The 19,295-nt window shown below is 40.0% G+C and overlaps 1 protein-coding gene across 1 annotated transcript in view; it reads left to right on the top strand.

Moving 5' to 3' along the window:
- The window catches only part of iqsec3b (IQ motif and Sec7 domain ArfGEF 3b), a 66,488-nt gene that overhangs the window by 24,414 nt on the left and 22,779 nt on the right, over positions 1-19,295 (top strand). The window contains exons 4-8 of the mRNA XM_020934754.2: positions 4,024-4,126; positions 8,208-8,615; positions 9,595-10,283; positions 11,358-11,519; positions 15,833-15,955. Of these exons, the coding sequence (XP_020790413.2) occupies positions 4,024-4,126; positions 8,208-8,615; positions 9,595-10,283; positions 11,358-11,519; positions 15,833-15,955 (1,485 nt within the window). The remainder of the gene's footprint in view (positions 1-4,023; positions 4,127-8,207; positions 8,616-9,594; positions 10,284-11,357; positions 11,520-15,832; positions 15,956-19,295) is intronic.

Below are 19,295 nucleotides of genomic sequence, written 5' to 3'. Positions count from 1 at the left end.
ATGTTACTCATTATAAGTGTCATATTCCCCTTATATATATATATATATATATATATATATATATATATATATATATATATATATATATATATATATATATATATATATATATATTAGGGGTGTCAAATTATCGCGTTAATTGCGATTAATTAATTACAGTCATATTTAGCGCGTTATGTTTTTTAATCGCGTTAATCTCATTTTTAATCTCTAACTTTAGTGTTTCTGTATGTGAGTTTCTTTATTATAAAACCTGTTTTTATGTGTTGTTGGGACAACAACACACACACACACACACAAAACACATTTATACATTTTTTATTTCGGTAATTCCACTCATTGCCGGAAACTCACACAAAACGCGCGCAGTTACAGCGATGTAAACGTCATGTTAACGTTGGCGGCATCAGTCGCACAATGGACAAGGTCGAAGAGCCAGTAGAACAGAGTCAGCAGCGCACAGGTAAAAACACATTCGTGTCTTGGAAATTATTCTCCCGACGTGAAATAACAAATATAATATCGCCTGAAAACAACCTGCATAGGCTCATGATGTCTGCACTACTGTCCTATATAGTGACCTGCCACATGAGGGGACACGCACACAAACACACACAAACACAAACACAAACAAACACACACCTTCATCATCGTCATTAACCTGAGAACGCGCGGACCACGTTTCCTTCCGTAGACACTGTGCGGACACCGCTGTCCTCCCGTGAGCCGCGTGTGGATCGTGTTTTCTCGCGTACGCGGCGTAAACCGCGCTTCCTCCTGTGCGCCTCTAAACCAGAACTAACACCAAGACTAAAACCAGGACTAACCCAGTCCAGGACTAAACCAGGACTAAACCAGGACTAAACCAGAACTAAAACCAGAACTAAAACCAGGTCTAAACCAGGTCTAAACCAGGACTAAACCAGGACTAAACCAGAACTAAAACCAGGTCTAAACCAGGACTAAACCAGGACTAAACCAGGACTAAACCAGGTCTAAACCAGGTCTAAACCAGGACTAAACCAGAACTAACACCAGGACTAAACCAGGTCTAAACCAGGTCTAAACCAGGACTAAACCAGAACTAACACCAGGACTAAAACCAGGATTAATCCATTCCAGGACTAAACTAGGACTAAAGTAGGTCTAAACCAGGACTAAAACCAGTGATCTCATATATATTTCTCTATCAATAATATTTTTAATATGGTTAAGGAAAGACTGGACTTTTTATTGTCTTTAAGTAGACAAAAGTTATTATGTTCAGATTTCCTCGTCTTTGCTACTTTACAACAAACAGTTTCTTATTCATGGAGACTTGGGCTCAACAGCCAATTTGGAGAGATTTGTTAAACAATAAATGACTTTATAAAGTCACTTTTTTAAATCTATATCAGTCTTTTGATCTGCCACAATAATGTAATAATGAATTTAAATGAAAATACCTCAAATTGAAGGCTTTTCTCAGCAATTTTTAGGTGAGATTAAAATGAGATTAATTAGATTAATTAATTACAGATCATAATTAATTAATCTCTCAATTTTTTTAATCGCATGACAGCACTATATAAATATATATATACACACACACACACACATATATATATATTTTTATATATATATATATGTATATATATATATATATATATATATATATATTTATATTTAATTCCTAACATGTTACATTGACATTCATGAAAAGTTGTTAAAAGCACTATACCTGATTTTATTTTCTTAGGAAAAACAGTACTAGTTTATTTGAAGTTATTTCACTAGTTTATTTGAAATTATTCCTCACTTACTTTATGCATTCCAAGCATCCTATTTATTCACCATGATTTATAAGTGCTAAGTTATAAAAGCTGAGTTTTATCGTCACAGTAAAGCTGACATCAACTAGCAGGCTAACAGCAAGCAGCGGACATATTTTGACCTCTAGAGCTGCTTATCCATGTACTGTACTCTAGAGCTGCTTATACAATGTACTCTGTGCTGAGGCAAGACAAATTTTGCTTATATACATGGAAAAAAATTAGGGTACTGGGCCTTTAATCTATCACTATTACATAGGCCACAAACATACCTCCCCTGCTCTTAATATACTACATTTCACACAATGCACCTGTGATCCTGGCCATCTCCACAGCCCTGTTTAGAGCGTGTCCCCTTTGTATTGTATTCAAACGAGAGGAGTAAGCATTATCTGTCTGGAAAGAAAGATAGCGAAAGCATGCAACATTATTGGACTGCAGCGCGCCGTAATTACACACCATTACAGAGGCTCTTAGGCTTTGATTACACGTCTTTGCTGACATCAGTCTAGCCACGCCAAATCTGCTGAATACCAACTTTTTTCATGAATAATACATCACAGTTACATATTTCCAATAAGACTGCCAGACTAGGATGATGGGTTGTATGGTACATTGGCCGTCTAACTTTGAGAGTTCCATCTGCTAAGGTTGTCAAAAGTAAAAGAATGAAAATCAGATACTAATCGATACTAAAACTAATATTGGAATTAAATACTCATCTTGCTCAGATGAGCAATTACAGGGCAAAATTTGAGCTTTCCTGAACAATTTAGGTGTCATTTTGAGTTTCATCAGAATTAGTATAAAATGGTAACATGAACAAAGTACTACTATTTTGTGTATGAAAATTACATTCTATTACTATAAAGGAGTGTTATATCTTCTTTCAGCTAAATTTCAGACTGGATTTTAATACTGTGGATATAGGTTCGGTAGTCAGTACCAATTTCTATAGGCAATAATAATAATAATACTTTCTTTTGTATTACCATGTGGCTTTATATCCGTGTAATCCCTCAGCATGTCCAGGTAGGTTCCATAGTGCTCTATGGGCGTATACTAGTCTATATGGTCTTATACTATTTCTGATACAGCTCAAGATCATTCTAAAGCTATTCAGAAGAGGTTAATTTCTCTCCTGTTAATGTGACTTTGTTTAGTATTGATACTTGTCCAAATGAGTATCATATTTTTGATACTTTTGACAATGTACATTTTCCAATGAAACTTCTAGACTGGCATGATATTATGGAGTTGCACAGTACATTGGACGCGTAGCATTGAGTGTTCCATTCCTGGACATGACTTCAGGATTAGCAGAAGAGAGCATTTGCTGTATTGGATGAGACTGAAATGTTTTTTACCCTCCATTGGTTCTGACTGTTTTGACAAGTTGCACCAATTCTTGTTTGGAATCACTGGATTTTTTTATTCTAATTTTGATCATGTTTGACGAAGAGCTTAGGGTTGTCTTTTCTGCACAATTCCCTCTGCTGTCTGCAAAAACATTTTATGGACATTATAATTTCCTGAGTAAAACATGTCAACAATGTCCAATCAACTAAACTATCATAATACATCATAATCATAACATATCTCCCTAGCTGTGACCTGGAGTTGTGCTTATATCAGCTTAATGCTGATGCAGTGAGTGTGCCAGATGGAGTTATGTTTACATTGATTTCAGTCATTTTTATTACTGATGCTGGTGACTGTATGCCAATATCTTGTATTTTGTATGTTTATTTTGTGAATGAATTATGGAATTCTGATGATGGTCTGCCTCCTGCTTGTTTCCCTGGAGTTCTTGCTTCACCCAGAATATTCCACAGCATAGCATTATACTGACCTCTCTTTAATGTATTCTATTATACATGCTCTTTTATTTAAAAAAAAACCCTGCATCATTACCTGAAACCTGGCTTTGTGGTGTCGCCAGCTTGAAAGGTTACAAAATGCTTCTTTATAAACAATTATTAATGATTATAATGTTGTTTTATGTTCATGTTGTGTTACCTATCTACAAATTTAATTTTTGAAAGTTTTAACTGTGTTTTTAAAATTGGTTTGTGTGCAAGTTGTCAACTGTTTGACTGGGTTTGAGGCACAGGACACTTCAAACCAAAATGTTCCCCAAGCAATAATGCAGACACAGCAACAGACTAGCAAGCCCACTAAGCTCACTCTTATTCTTTCTTGTTTTTTACAGTGCACCCTTGCTGAGCCTGGAAGATGGGACGTCGTCATGTGCACAGCCAGTAGAGGGGACCAAGAGAGAGGGCCCCAGTGAATACGAAAACAAGAACAAGCAGGTACGTGTGTGTGTATGCACATGTGTGCGCGTGAGGGCAGAATCCTGACCTGAGATCAGGTTAGCAGGTGGGCCGCTAGCGCTAAAAGAAGGTGAAAGATGACCATTTGACATTTCTCCCTCCTCACAATCCCATTCAGATCTATTTCGGTCCAAGCTGTTGACATGAAAAAGAGCACCAGCGAATCCACGGCAACAGGAACGCTGAAGATGCAAGGTTGTCATGGTAACAAGTAATAAGCGCTGCAGACGGGGAGAGAGAGATGTCTTGGTGGGAGAAAGTGGGGCTGGCTGCTGCAGTTGGATGTCCTCTCTGTCACACCCACTGCTAGTCCACTCCCACTCTGCTGTCTTTAAGTGTACTGTATTGTTCTACTGATATTAGGGTTGTGTAAAATGTGTAAAAAAACATTAGTATTAACAATAGCATTATTACAGCCTTAAATTACTTTTGGACATTGTATTCTTGGTCTTTTAATTCATGTACGTAACTCTCAGATGTGTTAAGAATTGGAATTTGGGCTGCAAGATTACCCGCAAATGAACTGAAATCTCCATTTTAATGGAAACAATAGCAACTTGCGATTTTGAGCCTGATTAGAATGAGTCGGTCAAAGTTTAATGGACTTTAAAAATACAGAATACTTCTTATTTCTAAAGATGGCATCAAGAGTTGGGGATGTGAGTTTGGCTCTTTCACAATTAAATCTTTGATTTCTTAAATTTGTAATGTGTACATTTATGAGGAACAAAACACTGTAGTATGGTTAAGCTCCAATTTAGACCTGGTTTTGTCTTAGTTTAGATCTGCTTCTAACTTGATAGTCAGTTTAACATAACATAGGACCTTTACAAAGTTGGAGAAAAAAACATTTTAAACTTAAATATTAATTGTTTACATTATTTATGGAGTAGCTCGTTCAAAATTCATATGAGTGTTAGGCATAGAGTATTGCATCTAATGCAATGCAGCCATCTGATGCAACCATCAGTGCCATACATTCCTGGTTGACCTTTTGGTTTTTAGTACCAAAGCTAGCTAAGGCAAGTTTATGTCTAGCCCTTTTTGTACACAAAGTAATTCAAAATGCTTTACACAATGAGAAAGACATTAAAATCACAACACAAACAAACTATGTAAATATTCATAAAATGAACATTAAAATAGAAGTGCAGAATAAACAGAACCACTTTGAGCTTGGCTTTAAATATAGTCAGAGTACAGGCCTGTCTCTCATCTTCAAGAAGACTGTTCCCGGTTTTAAGTGCATAAAACTGAAACACTGATTCCCCAAGTTTAGTCCTGACTCTGGGCACCAGCAGGACTAAACTGGGGCTGAACCAGAACTGAACCAGGATTCAACAAGGTCTAAACCAAGACTACATCTTCATGTTCACTAACATGTTGGAGATGTACTTTGTGCTAAGCCATGGAGAGACTTGTACACAAGCAGAGCTGCTTTAAAGTCTATTCTGTGAGCCACAGGAAGTCAGTGCAGAGACCTGAGCACAGAACTCATGTGCTTGTATTTCCTGGTTCTAATCAGGAGCTACATGTATGCCTAGTGTACTGGGTGGCATGGGTCCTTCTGTCAGAGTGGATGAGTTTTTCACCTTTACAGTGACTGGTTAAAGGAGAGGGGAAGCAGCAGTTTGTTACCTAATATTTATTAATTCAAGCCGAGTTTGTTTTACATTCAAATGCTGAATGACTTACATGCTAGGACTAAGTTTGCTGTGTCTGATTTAGCGCTATGACTATGACGCTACTCTTGAATGATATTATCCATGTACCTAAACATCATTGATACCTTGAGTCCAGGCATCTGAACATTCTCCCGCCACAGCCAATTAGAACAATAGCTCACATCACATTCCACTATAGATTCCAATATTGTAAAGGAGCCACAGTGAACGTAGCAATAAAAATACAATAACCACACCAGAATGTCCTTACAAACCCAATGTCATCCTTGATTTGAGTTTGCAGAGCCCAGGTTTATCTCCTCTCATTTCCACCGTGGGATGTAGTAATGCAGTTTGTAAAAGGCACCACACGAGAGGGGTGCGAGCAGGGGGAGATCAGGGCTCGAAGAGGAGCGCATGTCACAAGTCATCCATCCTGCTCCCCGGGCCATCAGAGCGCGTTAGTCGCTAAATGATGATCGATGAGCCTTAGTCCGGATCTGAGGCTGCGATTCCTCTTGCTTTAAAAACACTGAGGCATACAGCATTCTCACAGGTACAAGGATTAACCTGTGACTATATTGTGGAGAAGGGCTGCACAATTTGGGATAAAAAGTCAAATTGAATTTTTTCTGAGTATTGCAGTTGCGATTAGATTTGCAGGATATGTTTAAAACGTAGGATCCCGTTCAGAGTGCACATTGTAAATAACTCCAGGAGTATTAATATTTGATAGAAGATTGCAATCTGAATCGCTAAACCAGTACAAGTATCCCATGTATTTTCAGTACTAAATTTGACTAATGGGGTTTTTATGATCCTGCTTTTGGCTTTTTGTGTCATTGGCATAAATTAAATATTGTGTGTATTATTCATAATATAGCAGTATATCACATGTAAAAATTTCTTAATGTGACACTAATATTGGTATTGGAGATATCAGGGCTTTTTTTTTAACATATATTGGTCCAATATTGAAAAGTTCTCTTGGACTCATTTTACTCATGACTTTTAGTGACTTCAGTAGGAATTAAAAGAGCAAAGAAGTGGCTGTCATTCTAAAAATACAAATTGGTCTATATTGCTTATACATTGTGTAACTATTTCATACAGAAGCACAAAGTACATTTGTGATCTTTACTCTAATTTTAATTTACAAAGGCTTTGCCATAGATCTTGACATAGTTGTCAGTAAATATTGGTTATCAGCCAAAACCAAAATCCTGTTAATGCCTATTTCTTCTCAAGGCAGTCATACTCACTGAGCAGTTCCAAACTTTCTGTGTAGAGACAATGTTCATAATACAATTTAAAAGATTTCATGCTGTGTGAAACTGCACTTCTGTACCAAGGACAGCTCCAGCTCAGTCCTTGTTTTCTGCCCAATGCCATCTGAGGTTATACTAGGTAATACTGTTACATTGAAGCATAGTTAGTTTTGAATGAACTATGTGTTGAGTGTTCATGTCTCTGGGTCCCATACCAATAGTAAATACACTTCTCCTTCACATTAGTGTCCTGCTTCTCTGCACAACTCTGTGGCTACTTAATTACTAATTACTAATTATTCTACAGCACTCACTGTGTTCACATGCACAGGGAAATTCAAGTGCAATAAAATCAAATTGTCTTTGCCCCAAAACCTGTCAGATCACTGTCAGTCTAAATAGGGGCAAAAGACAGACACTAGAGTTTCAGGGGGGTCTAGTAATTTAGTATAAGCACTAAAACTTTGCAGCTACAATTACTAATAAAAACGACTCTCATACATATCAGTGCTTCCCACAGAAAACTGGTTAGGCAAGGCAGTGCTGCGGAGATTCCATGCATGGAGAAGAAGTGAGGATCGGGAGGTGCGCAGAGATTCAGTGCGACGACCGTAGTTTGTGGTTCAGAGGGACATAGTCAAGGCGGGAGCCACTTGTTGTCAAGGCGACCGCCTTAACTATAAAATGCTGTAGGAACCACTGCATATAACCAAGCTTTTGTCAGAAATAGATAAGCAACATCTTATTTACATTAAGCATTTGATTTTCATAAATATTATGAACAGCTACTCACATGCTGCTGATATAAAATGAGTGAGAAAATGTTCAAATACGTGTCTGTTATTTCCTTGGCAATTTCTTAACTCGTGCAGTTGAATGCCTCTTCTAGTCTGCGCCTAATGTAAATCAAACTGTGCTGTTACATGCAGCATGTATCCAAGTACATATAGTGGTTTCTCCAGATGTACTATCAATAACACCTCACTCATAGCTCTCAGGTTAAATGCATTTAAAAAATTATTTTAAATTGGACTAGGTCAATTCTCCTGGTATGGATGTAAAAATAGTGACTGTATGGATACTATGTAACACTAAATCTTAACATTTCTCTGTCCTTTTCCCCCTCAGATAGAAGAACTGGAGCTAAAGTATGGCGGCCACCTGATAGCAAGACGTGCAGCCTGCCGCATCCAGACAGCCTTCCGACAGTACCAGCTCAGCAAAAACTTCCAGAAGATCCGGAACTCCCTGTCTGAGAGCAAACTTCCTCGCCGGATCTCCCTGCGTCAGCCCAGCCCCTCAGGCCGCAGTCGCAACTCCACCCAGAGGCACAGCTACACCCTGCACCCCGGGGGAGGACCAGTGCCCATACGCTCCAAGACCCCCCCTCCTCCGCCCTGTCGTTCCACCTCTCTGCCCCCTTCCCCCGCATCAGCACCCAATGCGCCACCCGCCTCCACTGCACCACAGCCCCCTCTACAGACACCCACGCCTGGGCCCTCTCTCACCCAGCTGGAAGACTGTTTCTCCGAACAGGTAAGGTATGGTCAGGACTGACGATGGGTTTAGTTTTCTGGATAAACTTTGGCCCCAGCTGGCAGAGAGGTTGGTGATCCAGGCAGTGAAGGATTTCTATATCTACACTGGACTTGCTGAAATGTCAGGAAGTAACTGCAGAGGCCAAAGGGCTTTAGTTACTCCTTAATTGAGGATGAAAAGATTTTAACCTGAGTTTTAATAAAACCATGATAAAAGATCTTGAAAGTGTTTAGTGTCTATAGTTTTTTCTGAACTGTTGGTGATTTGTCCTCAAATGATTTAAAGGCAGTTTTGAAACAGTTGAAAGGTGCACAGCAGCAGATCTGCATGCACTATTGTGTTATATACAGGCACCATCTGTGCTGTTAAAGCAGTTGTAAATGAGTCTCCAGGCCCTGTCGTGTCAGCTCATGTCGAGAATAGAACAGGGGAAGATGTTATGTAAAACTGGTAATTGAACCATTCATAGAGGCAACAACATCCTTTCAGCTTCAACAGCTTTATTTGCACATTGAAAGAATCGAATAAACCATTTCAGAACATTTCACCTTAAGTATAACATCTGCACGTTAACAAGTGGGTTCAGGTCCCACATACAGTACAAGAGAAAGTATGCTGTTTATTAACAAAAACAACAATTATGGAGTCCCTAAAACATTAGAAAGAAAGTAATTATAATTTACCACCACCAGGAGGTCTGTGTAGCTCTGAGAAAACATTGTGGGATTGCCTAGCAACAAGTGCACCAGCAACTCCCAGCCAGCACTGAAACAGGGCTGTGTAAGGAGGGACACTCGACCTTAAACTTTAAATCATTTTAATGCGCAAAAGATTTTAGCTTAGCTAATCACAGTAAGTTAGCCCTCATAATAATATCTTGTTATTTACTGTCCTGTAAACATTACCTTCTGATATGTTTAGGTGCTCAGAATAGTCTGTTTAGACCACTTGTATTGATTGTTGTTGTCTGTTGCAGCTTCACTCTCTGGCCCAGTCGATCGACGAGGCCCTGCGTGGGTGGAGCCTGTCTGGGGAGGCTGGAGAGGGGAAGGGCCTGCTCATGGACCCTGGGGCCCTGCGGGTAGCAGCAGAGAGCGCTGCCCTGCCTCGTAGTGCTAGCTCTCTGCTCATGGCCTTCAGAGATGTCACTGTTCACATAGACACCAACAGCTCCTACACCATCTCCTCTGCCACCACCACCACTACTACCACTTCACTGGGCACAGCCGGGGGAGCAGCTCCAGGCAGCAGGAAAACCTCCGTCAGTGGTCTGGGGGATGACGATGACTTCCCAGCCCCTCCACCCAGTGAGGAGTTAGAAATAGGGGACCCAGGCTCCAGAAGGGGGTCCACAGTGCCATTACCCGGAGGAGCAGGGGGAATAGAAGGAGAGATGGGCTCCACCAGTACCTCTACCTCCACAGCAGTCTCCACGGGGACCCAGTCCACCCAGCAGCCCGCTCAGATCTACACTCAGTACCAGCAGTACCACTACACCCACCCCTCACAGGCTCCCGGGGGCCCCACTCCTGAGTCTCTACAGGCCTTGGTGGTGTCGGTGCCCAGGGATCGTTGCCAGGACCCCGCTCTTTGTCGTTCACCCACCCTGTCCACAGACACGCACCGCAAACGCCTCTATCGCATCGGACTCAACCTCTTCAATGTGTGAGTGATCACACCAACATTTCAGCCAGGCTAGGCTGTCACTTTTACTACTGTAGTGAAAGAAATCCTCATGACATTCAGGCTTATTGATAATGACCTTTATCTTATACATTCAAACTTAGAACTCCAGTCTCTGCATAAGAAACTAAATTGCATAAAAAGTGTAGTCTCCCTGGTTACCATCAACTGATCATCCTGCTCCCATTCACACTGCAGCACTGCAGCAGCTGCTCTGCATGGGCTGGGGCTGGTCTAATCAAAGTATGGAAAAAAAAAATCTACCAATTCCAGACGTACAAACAGAATCCACTATGTACATTACAATATGCAAATATTATAGTTACCCTCCAGAGACTCTACTGGACTGAAATGGTAAAGTCACTGTTTATGTCCTATCTTTTCATCCTTTTTCCATAGTATTCCCCATAGAATCATTAATGAAGCCAGCACTTACATTCAAACAAAACCTATTAAGTATTGTCCCAATGTTGCACTGTCTGTGTAAAGCATGATTGCGTGGTCATGGTGTGGTGACTGGAGAAAGATGTGTGAAGGTCTAAGCTGTGGAAATCAAGAACTTGTGTGCAGGCTTGGAATCACAGGGTTACTCATGACTTGATGCAATACCATGATACAGCATCTCACGATATTGATATTGTGTCACCAAATTTAGTGTTAATATATCAATATTTTAGCACACCCCTATGTTCATCCTCACCAGTAATCACCAAATAGTACTACATATACGAGTTCTAAACCCTAAACACTAAGTATACTGGTGTGGTGTACTCTAAATACATTATATTGAGCCCTTACGCATAATACCAAACACCTCAAACCATAACCCGTTATAGAAACAAACTATTGCTAAAAATTTAATGAGGTGATCTCCATTCACTCCAAGTACATTTTTTAAATCAATGAGTATTTTATATCAAGATACCCCAAAAAATCATGTTAGACTAGGAGAGAACTAATCATGCAGGACAATATAGGTCTAGGTTGCTCTTTGACTTGAAGAATTCCTGCAGTCTTCCTCTCTCACTCTCTGTGTTCTCTCTTGTCTCTATGCAGGAACCCAGAGAGGGGCATCCACTTCCTGATCACCCGTGGCTTCGTCCCAGACACAGCCATCGGAGTTGCTCACTTCCTGCTGCAGAGAAAGGGCCTGAGCAGACAGATGATCGGAGAGTTTCTGGGCAACGCCAAGCTGCAGTTCAACAGAGATGTACTTGAGTAAGTCCTAGTATGCAAAATTAGTACAATACTAGTGTTTTTCACATTCTAGTGGCTAGTAGTGTAATACAATCTCTTTTTTCATCATACACAATTCCCAGTGCATGACGAGAAAAGAGAGAAAACTGATATCTATCGCACATATTTTCACATGGCCTTTTTCACCCTCAATTTGCTCTTCCTCTAAAGCAGTGAGCTTTAATGCAGGAGACAAAGTGTCAAAGTATCCTTTACTGTGACTCTGCCAGCCTTCTCAGCAGTGTCCTCTAGTTTAGTGAGGAAACACCTCCCTACAATGTATGTGACATAAAGTAAAGGAAGGTGATCTGACTTAAAACTCTATACTATAAAAATTGTTTCTGAAGTATGGAACACTTGTGAATGACCTTGCGACTCTACTGCCACCAAACACATGCATTTTGGGGCCTCAGTGTATTCCAACTAAGAAACACACAGTGTTGACAGTGGCCTGTCTCATTGACACACGCACAGCTTTACATATACAGCAAAACTGTCCTTCTATGTTTTCGTGATGCAGTCAGTGAGAATCATGCTTCCCACTGTGCCTTTCACTGGCTCCAAACAGTCTATCTCCATGTTCTGGAGTGGCCTTAACAGACTATATTCATATTGTGAGACCTTGTAGGATGTTTTGATATCATGGCATTGCACTAAAATCTACAACATAACCATAAGACCAGAAATGTCAAAGAGTGTAAGATTGAAGTGACACATCTGGCCATGTATATGTGAGTGAATACATAAGACTGAGATGTACAGAGGCAGGTTGTTATAAGAGAGCAGAGTTTAGAGGTGAAAGAGGACATTATGGTGGGCCCAGATGGTTGGGTTAAAATTTAGACAGCCAGTTCCATGACCCCTAAAAAGAAACAGAAAGAATGTTGTTATAAAACCAAATTAAGATAACTTTTGAAAAAGTGAAGTACATTCTTCCTCATGTTTTTGAACAGCTTGCAGGTGCTCAGGGTCAGGCATGTGAGTGTGAAGATTACCTTTTGAATCTAAATTTGTCTAGAGTTTAGACTAAAATTACAGAAATGTGAGAATGAAGTGTTGTCAGAGTTTCATGTGACTCAGTGTTCCTGGTGTATCTTACCACACATACGTGGAGCTGGGATCAGTAAAGTCATTCTAAAAATGTCCTTGAAGCCACATGTTCAGACATCTTTGACACTCTGTTCTTAAGGGCAATGCTTTGCACAGGATATTTATATTCACTGTGTGTCGCACATTTGCACTCAAAACACTTGATATCAAGCGTCCACAGTGTGTACAATCTCATCACTGTTGAAACGATTGTACATCTAAGCACATTTAAAGCAAGGACCAACACATCATAAACATTATTAACAGAAGACAGATCAATATTTAAAGAGGACATCTTTGTCATATCTCACCCTCTGGCAGCAACAGTGGGAAAGAAGCTGGTGTTAGGTATTGTCAACATAATATAACATAAACAGGTAGATGCTTCATAGTTATGAATGAAATGTGAATGTTTATGTCTACAAACTTTACAACATTTGTAACATTTAAAGCAAAAACCAATCAAAACAAACAAACAAACAAAAGCACAAAAAACTCCCCGACATTTAGACCACTCATGAACCATCCCATAATCCACACACACAGTTACCACAGCGCTGGGATAAATAAAGCAGCAGTCTCTGAAAACATGCATTAACTGTGTGCTCTGACACTCAGCCCTTTAAACCCACACTGTGATCTAGGCCCTCTCTGCTCAGCCTGGTGCAGAGCCTGGAGAAGTAGGTCAGATCTGAACACTCCAACACCGCTGTATACTGTTCTCCAAGACAGCTGCACACTGCTCACCAACACTGCCGCACACTGCTCTCCAAACACTTCTGCACACCCCTCTTCAACATTGCTGCACCCCACTCTCTAACACTGTTCCATCCTATTTCCTAGTTTTCTGTGTACATGTGTATGTGGCTGAGGCTTTCATAGCAGCATCTTGCCCCCCACATGCTGCATGTGCAGCAATTCACCGTTCCCCAACACTGCTGTACAACACTTCACTGCATCGCTTCATAAAACTACTGTACACCACTTTCTAACACTGCTACACACTGGTCACCAACACCTTTGCACACCACTCATCAACACTACTACACACCGCTCTCCAACAGCTCTGCACACCGCTTCCCAACACTGCTGCACATTGCTGTCCAACACTTCTGCATACCGCTTTATAAAACTGCTGTACACCACTTTCTAACACCACTACACACCGGTCATCCACACCTCTGCACCTCACTCACCATCACCACTGCACATCGCTCACCAACACCTTTGCACGCTGCTCCGCAACTCCTCTGCACACAGCTCCCCAACACCTCTTCACACCACTTTCCATCACCGCTGCACACCGCTCACCAACACCTCTGCACACCGCTCCCCAACACCTTTGCACACCGCTCCTCAACACCTTTGCACACTGCTCCCCAACACCGCTGTTCCTTCCTGTCTCCTAGTTTCCTGTGTACATGTGTAATTGGATGAGGCTTTCATACCAGCCTCTTGTCACCTTGCACGCTGCATGTCGTTATTTAGTCTATTCCCGCGTCCTTTTCTGTTGCTCTCATCTCTGCCATCAGAATAAGTGCAGTCTCCATGTGTGTCTTCCAGGTCAGTGCTTTTGAAAACAGAGGTAGGAGCAGGAGGGAGTGTTGCCATAAGCACTGGACACTCATGGTTTGTTATTGCTGCGTATGTGGACGACTCATGAACAAGCCTTTTATTTTTAGACCACACAGACTGTCACAAAGGTTTAGTGTGAACAGTCATATGGTAAAGCAACTGGGGAAGTATAGCGGATTTACTTTTCAAGTAACTCTATTTTAATTTGGTGGAATTTTAGAATACAGTTACAGTTTTTCAATGAGAAAGCTATTCAAACTTAAATGTGTGCAAATAGCTACTTGTAACAGGTCTAAGAAGACAATACCAAATTTCTATTTATCATCTATGCAGGCTGGTCACAGTGAACTTCAGGTTTTCAGAATAAATGCACTTTTTTTTTGTAGAAGAAGAAAAAAAAGACTTGGGGGACTATGAACTATGAACTATGAACTTATTTTATCAAAAGATTTCTATGTAAATTTATAGCTCAAGGTTTGCATATCATCATTGAGATCTGTGAGCAGTATGTATGACTATTAGTGTCCTGTATAAGCTAAATTTAATTGCTTGGCAGAATTTGTCTGTCAGTTGGTGCTTGCACGTTTTGCAACAACTTCCCAGAGTATCATTTTAAATCCTGTTTGATCAGATGTCTCCTTCTGGACACATGAAACTACTCTCTACCATGTAAATCACTGAAACCATTACACGGTCCTGTGTGTTTTTAAAATGCACACCCTTTCATTGACCCTTAAATGGTCTCTACTATCGGTTTGTACCACCGTTTGTCATCTCAGATTTCTTCACTTCAGATGTTCCCCCTGAAACTAAATATAGTTTAAAACGTATGTTTCTATTATCAAAAATGTTTTATCAATGCATACTAGGTCTCATGTTTTAAAGGCACACTAATACCCCTTTTCCTCCAAGCTGGTGCCGGTGTCAGTTCTGGGCCGGTACCAATTTCATAACCAGTTCATACATTCAAAACTGGTTCTTATTTGACATCAGTTAAGAGCTGGGCCAGAAATAAGAACCATTTTGGAATACTTAGTATAAAAAATACATATTATAATTAGCACTTATTAAAAAAAAAAAAAGTAAGTCAGCCTTAATTTAAATACAACAAAAACTTAAGGGGGCAGTTATAAAAAAAACAAAAAACATCAACTAATAGCTAACAGCTGGCTAGTAAACTTATTTGGTGGAAAACCAAGCTAGCATAGGGCAGAACAAGCACTGGCTGCTGTTCAGAGTCAACTTGGTGGAAATATGTAAATTTTCAGGAGTACGATTCGCCACTTGCTAGTCTCAGTGGAGATATTCAGTTTATCTGGAATGTTCAACAGATTGACATTAAACTTGTAAATCCAAATGAAGACATACAAATGTGCCACTGGGCATAGTTACAGGTCAGATCTTTTTGAGCCTAAAAATTTTATAAACACTAGATAAAACAGTTGAATTCCATGTTGTAGAACATTTTAGGCAACGCAATAACTCCATGGAGAGCACGTCCTACACCAAAAGTGCAGCTATAAATTTTAACTGTTCAGGTAATGCAAATGAAAGCCTATTGTGTTCTTTTGTCCAGCCCTAATGATGCATCCAAAGCTTGCCTCCTGATCAGTGCTCTGCTCTGCTCACAGCTGCGTGGTGGACGAGATGGACTTCTCTGGGATGGAGCTTGACGAGGCACTGAGGAAGTTCCAGGCCCATGTGAGAGTCCAGGGGGAGGCGCAGAAGGTGGAGCGGCTTATCGAGGCCTTCAGGTGGGACTGGGGACACTGCTACAGACAGGGGTGGAGTAGCTAAGGGGAGGGGGGGGAGGTGAGAAGAAGAAGAAAATGAGAAGAGAGTGGGAGAGGCAGAGAAGTGAGGAGACGAGGAGAGAGGGACAGAGATGGAGTGAGAAGAGAGATGGGGGGTTAGAAGTGAGACAGAAGGAGAGGGAGTGAGAAGTGAGAGGGAGGGGCTAAGAGGGAGCGAAGGAGTAGGAGTGGCACAGCAGAGGGCGAGGAAGAGAGGAAGTGAAAAGAGAGGGAGGGGAAGTGGAGCAGGAGAGAGGAGAGGCATAGGCTGAGAGGAAGAAAGAAGAGAGAGGTGGGACAGGGAGGGAGGGCAGAGAAGAGGAGCTGAGGAGCTGAATGGGAGAGAGGAGTAAAGAGAGAAAGAGAGGGTCAGACAGGAATACAGAAAAAATGGGGAATGAGAGGAATTGGCCAAGGAGAAGGGGAGAGAGGAAATGAGAAGAGGGAAGAGGAGAGTGGAGAGAAGAGAGTAAAGAGGGAGAGAGAGAGGGCACACCGGGCACTCTGTCCTCTGGCTACTGATGCAATAAGAAACCTGGCTGTCGAGTAAATAGTGATTGTAGATTATTCTTTCAGTGCCTCTTCAGATGGTTAAAGGTATGATGACATTCACCAAGGATTTTACAATGCAATGCAGCACTGAATGATTTGGGGAAATTACGTATACACTACCATTCAAACGTTTGGACACACTTTTTCATATATGTTTCTTCTTTATTTCCATTGATTTTTGTAGATTCTCACTGAAGGCATCAAAATTATGAGAGACATATGAAATGTACTAAACAAAAAAATTTAGATTCATTTAGATTTAGATTTTTTTTGCCATATTGCCCAGCCCTAATGTCATGTGAGGTAAGGCTCTTGCAGATATTTTCAAATGCGCCTAATGAAACAGCATTGAGTAGAGTCAGATATGACCTTGGTGTGATACATACTGCGCTGTCATTATGTGCTCAAAAACGCCAAAGAGGAATACATTAAAATACACACTATATGCAATTAAATAAAAAAAACATACATTTTATATTATATTAAATTTAAAATTAAAAATTAGGGCTAAGACGCTGTTTTTAGCTATAAACACGTTATATATTGCAAAGGAATGCATGTCATGTTATACACTTCACGATGTATGTATAGCTGCCAAACTTGCCCTGTGCAAGGTCCACTTTGGCTGCAAGTATGTGTGGCATCTTCCATAAGAGAGTTCAGAAAATACTGTGTGTTCCACATAAGTTTATTGGCAAACTACAGACCACAATCAAACTGTTTACCTCTATACTCCAACACCCAAGTGACACTTTCTTTCTTCCCCTTTATATGGGTGGCTTTCAGATTCTAGAATGTGGATGTCATAGTGCCAGATGGGGGCAGGAGCCAGATTTCCCCTTTTCCTGATTACATTGTACTTTGCCATGAAATATCCAAAAGGTAAATTTACAAATGTTGTACTTGATCATTTCTAATAGTGAATAGACTCAAAACTCACTGTATTACATATAACAAAGACCTGCATTGGCTTGGGTTTTGGGGTTTAAGTAGTGATGATTCATGTCACATAGGTTAATGCCTATGAATCTTTTGAGACTTATAAAAATATAATTGTAGTTTAGCAAATAAGAGCTCTCAAACTAACCTGCCTCACACCAGATTGATAGATGTAGCACTCTGAATTGAGTCCTACACATTATCAATCAAAAACTTTATGACAACTATTTGATCTGATTTTAATCTGATTGGTAGCAGAACAAGCCCAGAAATCAAATTTTGGTTACATCCAGCTGAGAGAAAAGCTGGATGTAAGCTGGGTATCTTCCCTGTCCACAAATGCACAGAACACTTACCTTCTGCACGTTTTTCACAAACATAATAGTCTGTATTGATGGTAAAATAGACTGAAGTATGTCAGTCTGCATCGCCATGTTTGTTTTGGTTTGTTTCGGTGCTTTGCAGATTCACGTAAGTTTGTGAACTCACAAATATTGTGAGAATCCATCTTACTGTGCAAGGTTATTCCCAAATAGCATTTTACACAATGGCCCACAAAGCTGGAACTGTCCGTGCACTGAGGCATTACATGTAGAGTTTGAAACATCAGATATAAACTATAAAAGTGTCTGATCCTGGTTGATTGATGATTGTGCTGTAATTACAATGTAAGGCTTGATTGCAGTTGGTGGGGTATAATTAGACAAAGTGACGGCTTTATCCTGTCTCCACAGACACGGCTGTTTTGGTGTAAAATGAAGAAAACATCTGTTAGAGATGCTGCTTGACATGACTTCCATTAACACTTTTCTTTAGGCTCTAATGGGATTTCCTGTTATAGACGGCCACTACCACTAGTTATCTCACAGCATGGGCTCAGTCTCAGTCTTGAGCTTCATACCAATAATGGTCAAACGTTTTATTCAAACAAGATATATCAAGGTAAATCTCATGATACTGTACCTGTGTGAATAGTGTAAAAGCCTAGATATCAACTAGGTATACTGTATATATATATATATATATATATATATATATATATATATATATATATATATATATATATATATATATATATATATATATAGTGCTGTCATGCGATTAAAAAAATTGAGAGATTAATTAATTATGATCTGTAATTAATTAATCTAATTAATCTCATTTTAATCTCACCTAAAAATTGCTGAGAAAAGCCTTCAATTTGAGGTATTTTCATTTAAATTCATTATTACATTATTGTGGCAGATCAAAAGACTGATATAGATTTAAAAAAGTGACTTTATAAAGTCATTTATTGTTTAACAAATCTCTCCAAATTGGCTGTTGAGCCCAAGTCTCCATGAATAAGAAACTGTTTGCTTGTAAAGTAGCAAAGACGAGGAAATCTGAACATAATAACTTTTGTCTACTTAAAGACAATAAAAAGTCCAGTCTTTCCTTAACCATATTAAAAATATTATTGATAGAGAAATATATATGAGATCACTGGTTTTAGTCCTGGTTTAGACCTGGTTTAGACCTACTTTAGTCCTAGTTTAGTCCTGGAATGGATTAATCCTGGTTTTAGTCCTGGTGTTAGTTCTGGTTTAGTCCTGGTTTAGACCTGGTTTAGACCTGGTTTAGTCCTGGTGTTAGTTCTGGTTTAGTCCTGGTTTAGTCCTGGTTTAGACCTGGTTTAGACCTGGTTTAGTCCTGGTTTAGTCCTGGTTTAGACCTGGTTTTAGTTCTGGTTTAGTCCTGGTTTAGTCCTGGTTTAGACCTGGTTTAGATCTGGTTTTAGTTCTGGGTTTAGTCCTGGTTTAGTCCTGGT

Source organism: Boleophthalmus pectinirostris, unplaced genomic scaffold (genome assembly GCF_026225935.1).
Source record: "Boleophthalmus pectinirostris isolate CB_2022bp ecotype Guang Dong unplaced genomic scaffold, ASM2622593v1 HiC_scaffold_2, whole genome shotgun sequence".
NCBI lineage: Eukaryota > Metazoa > Chordata > Actinopteri > Gobiiformes > Gobiidae > Boleophthalmus > Boleophthalmus pectinirostris.
This window is presented reverse-complemented; position numbering and strand designations above follow the sequence as displayed.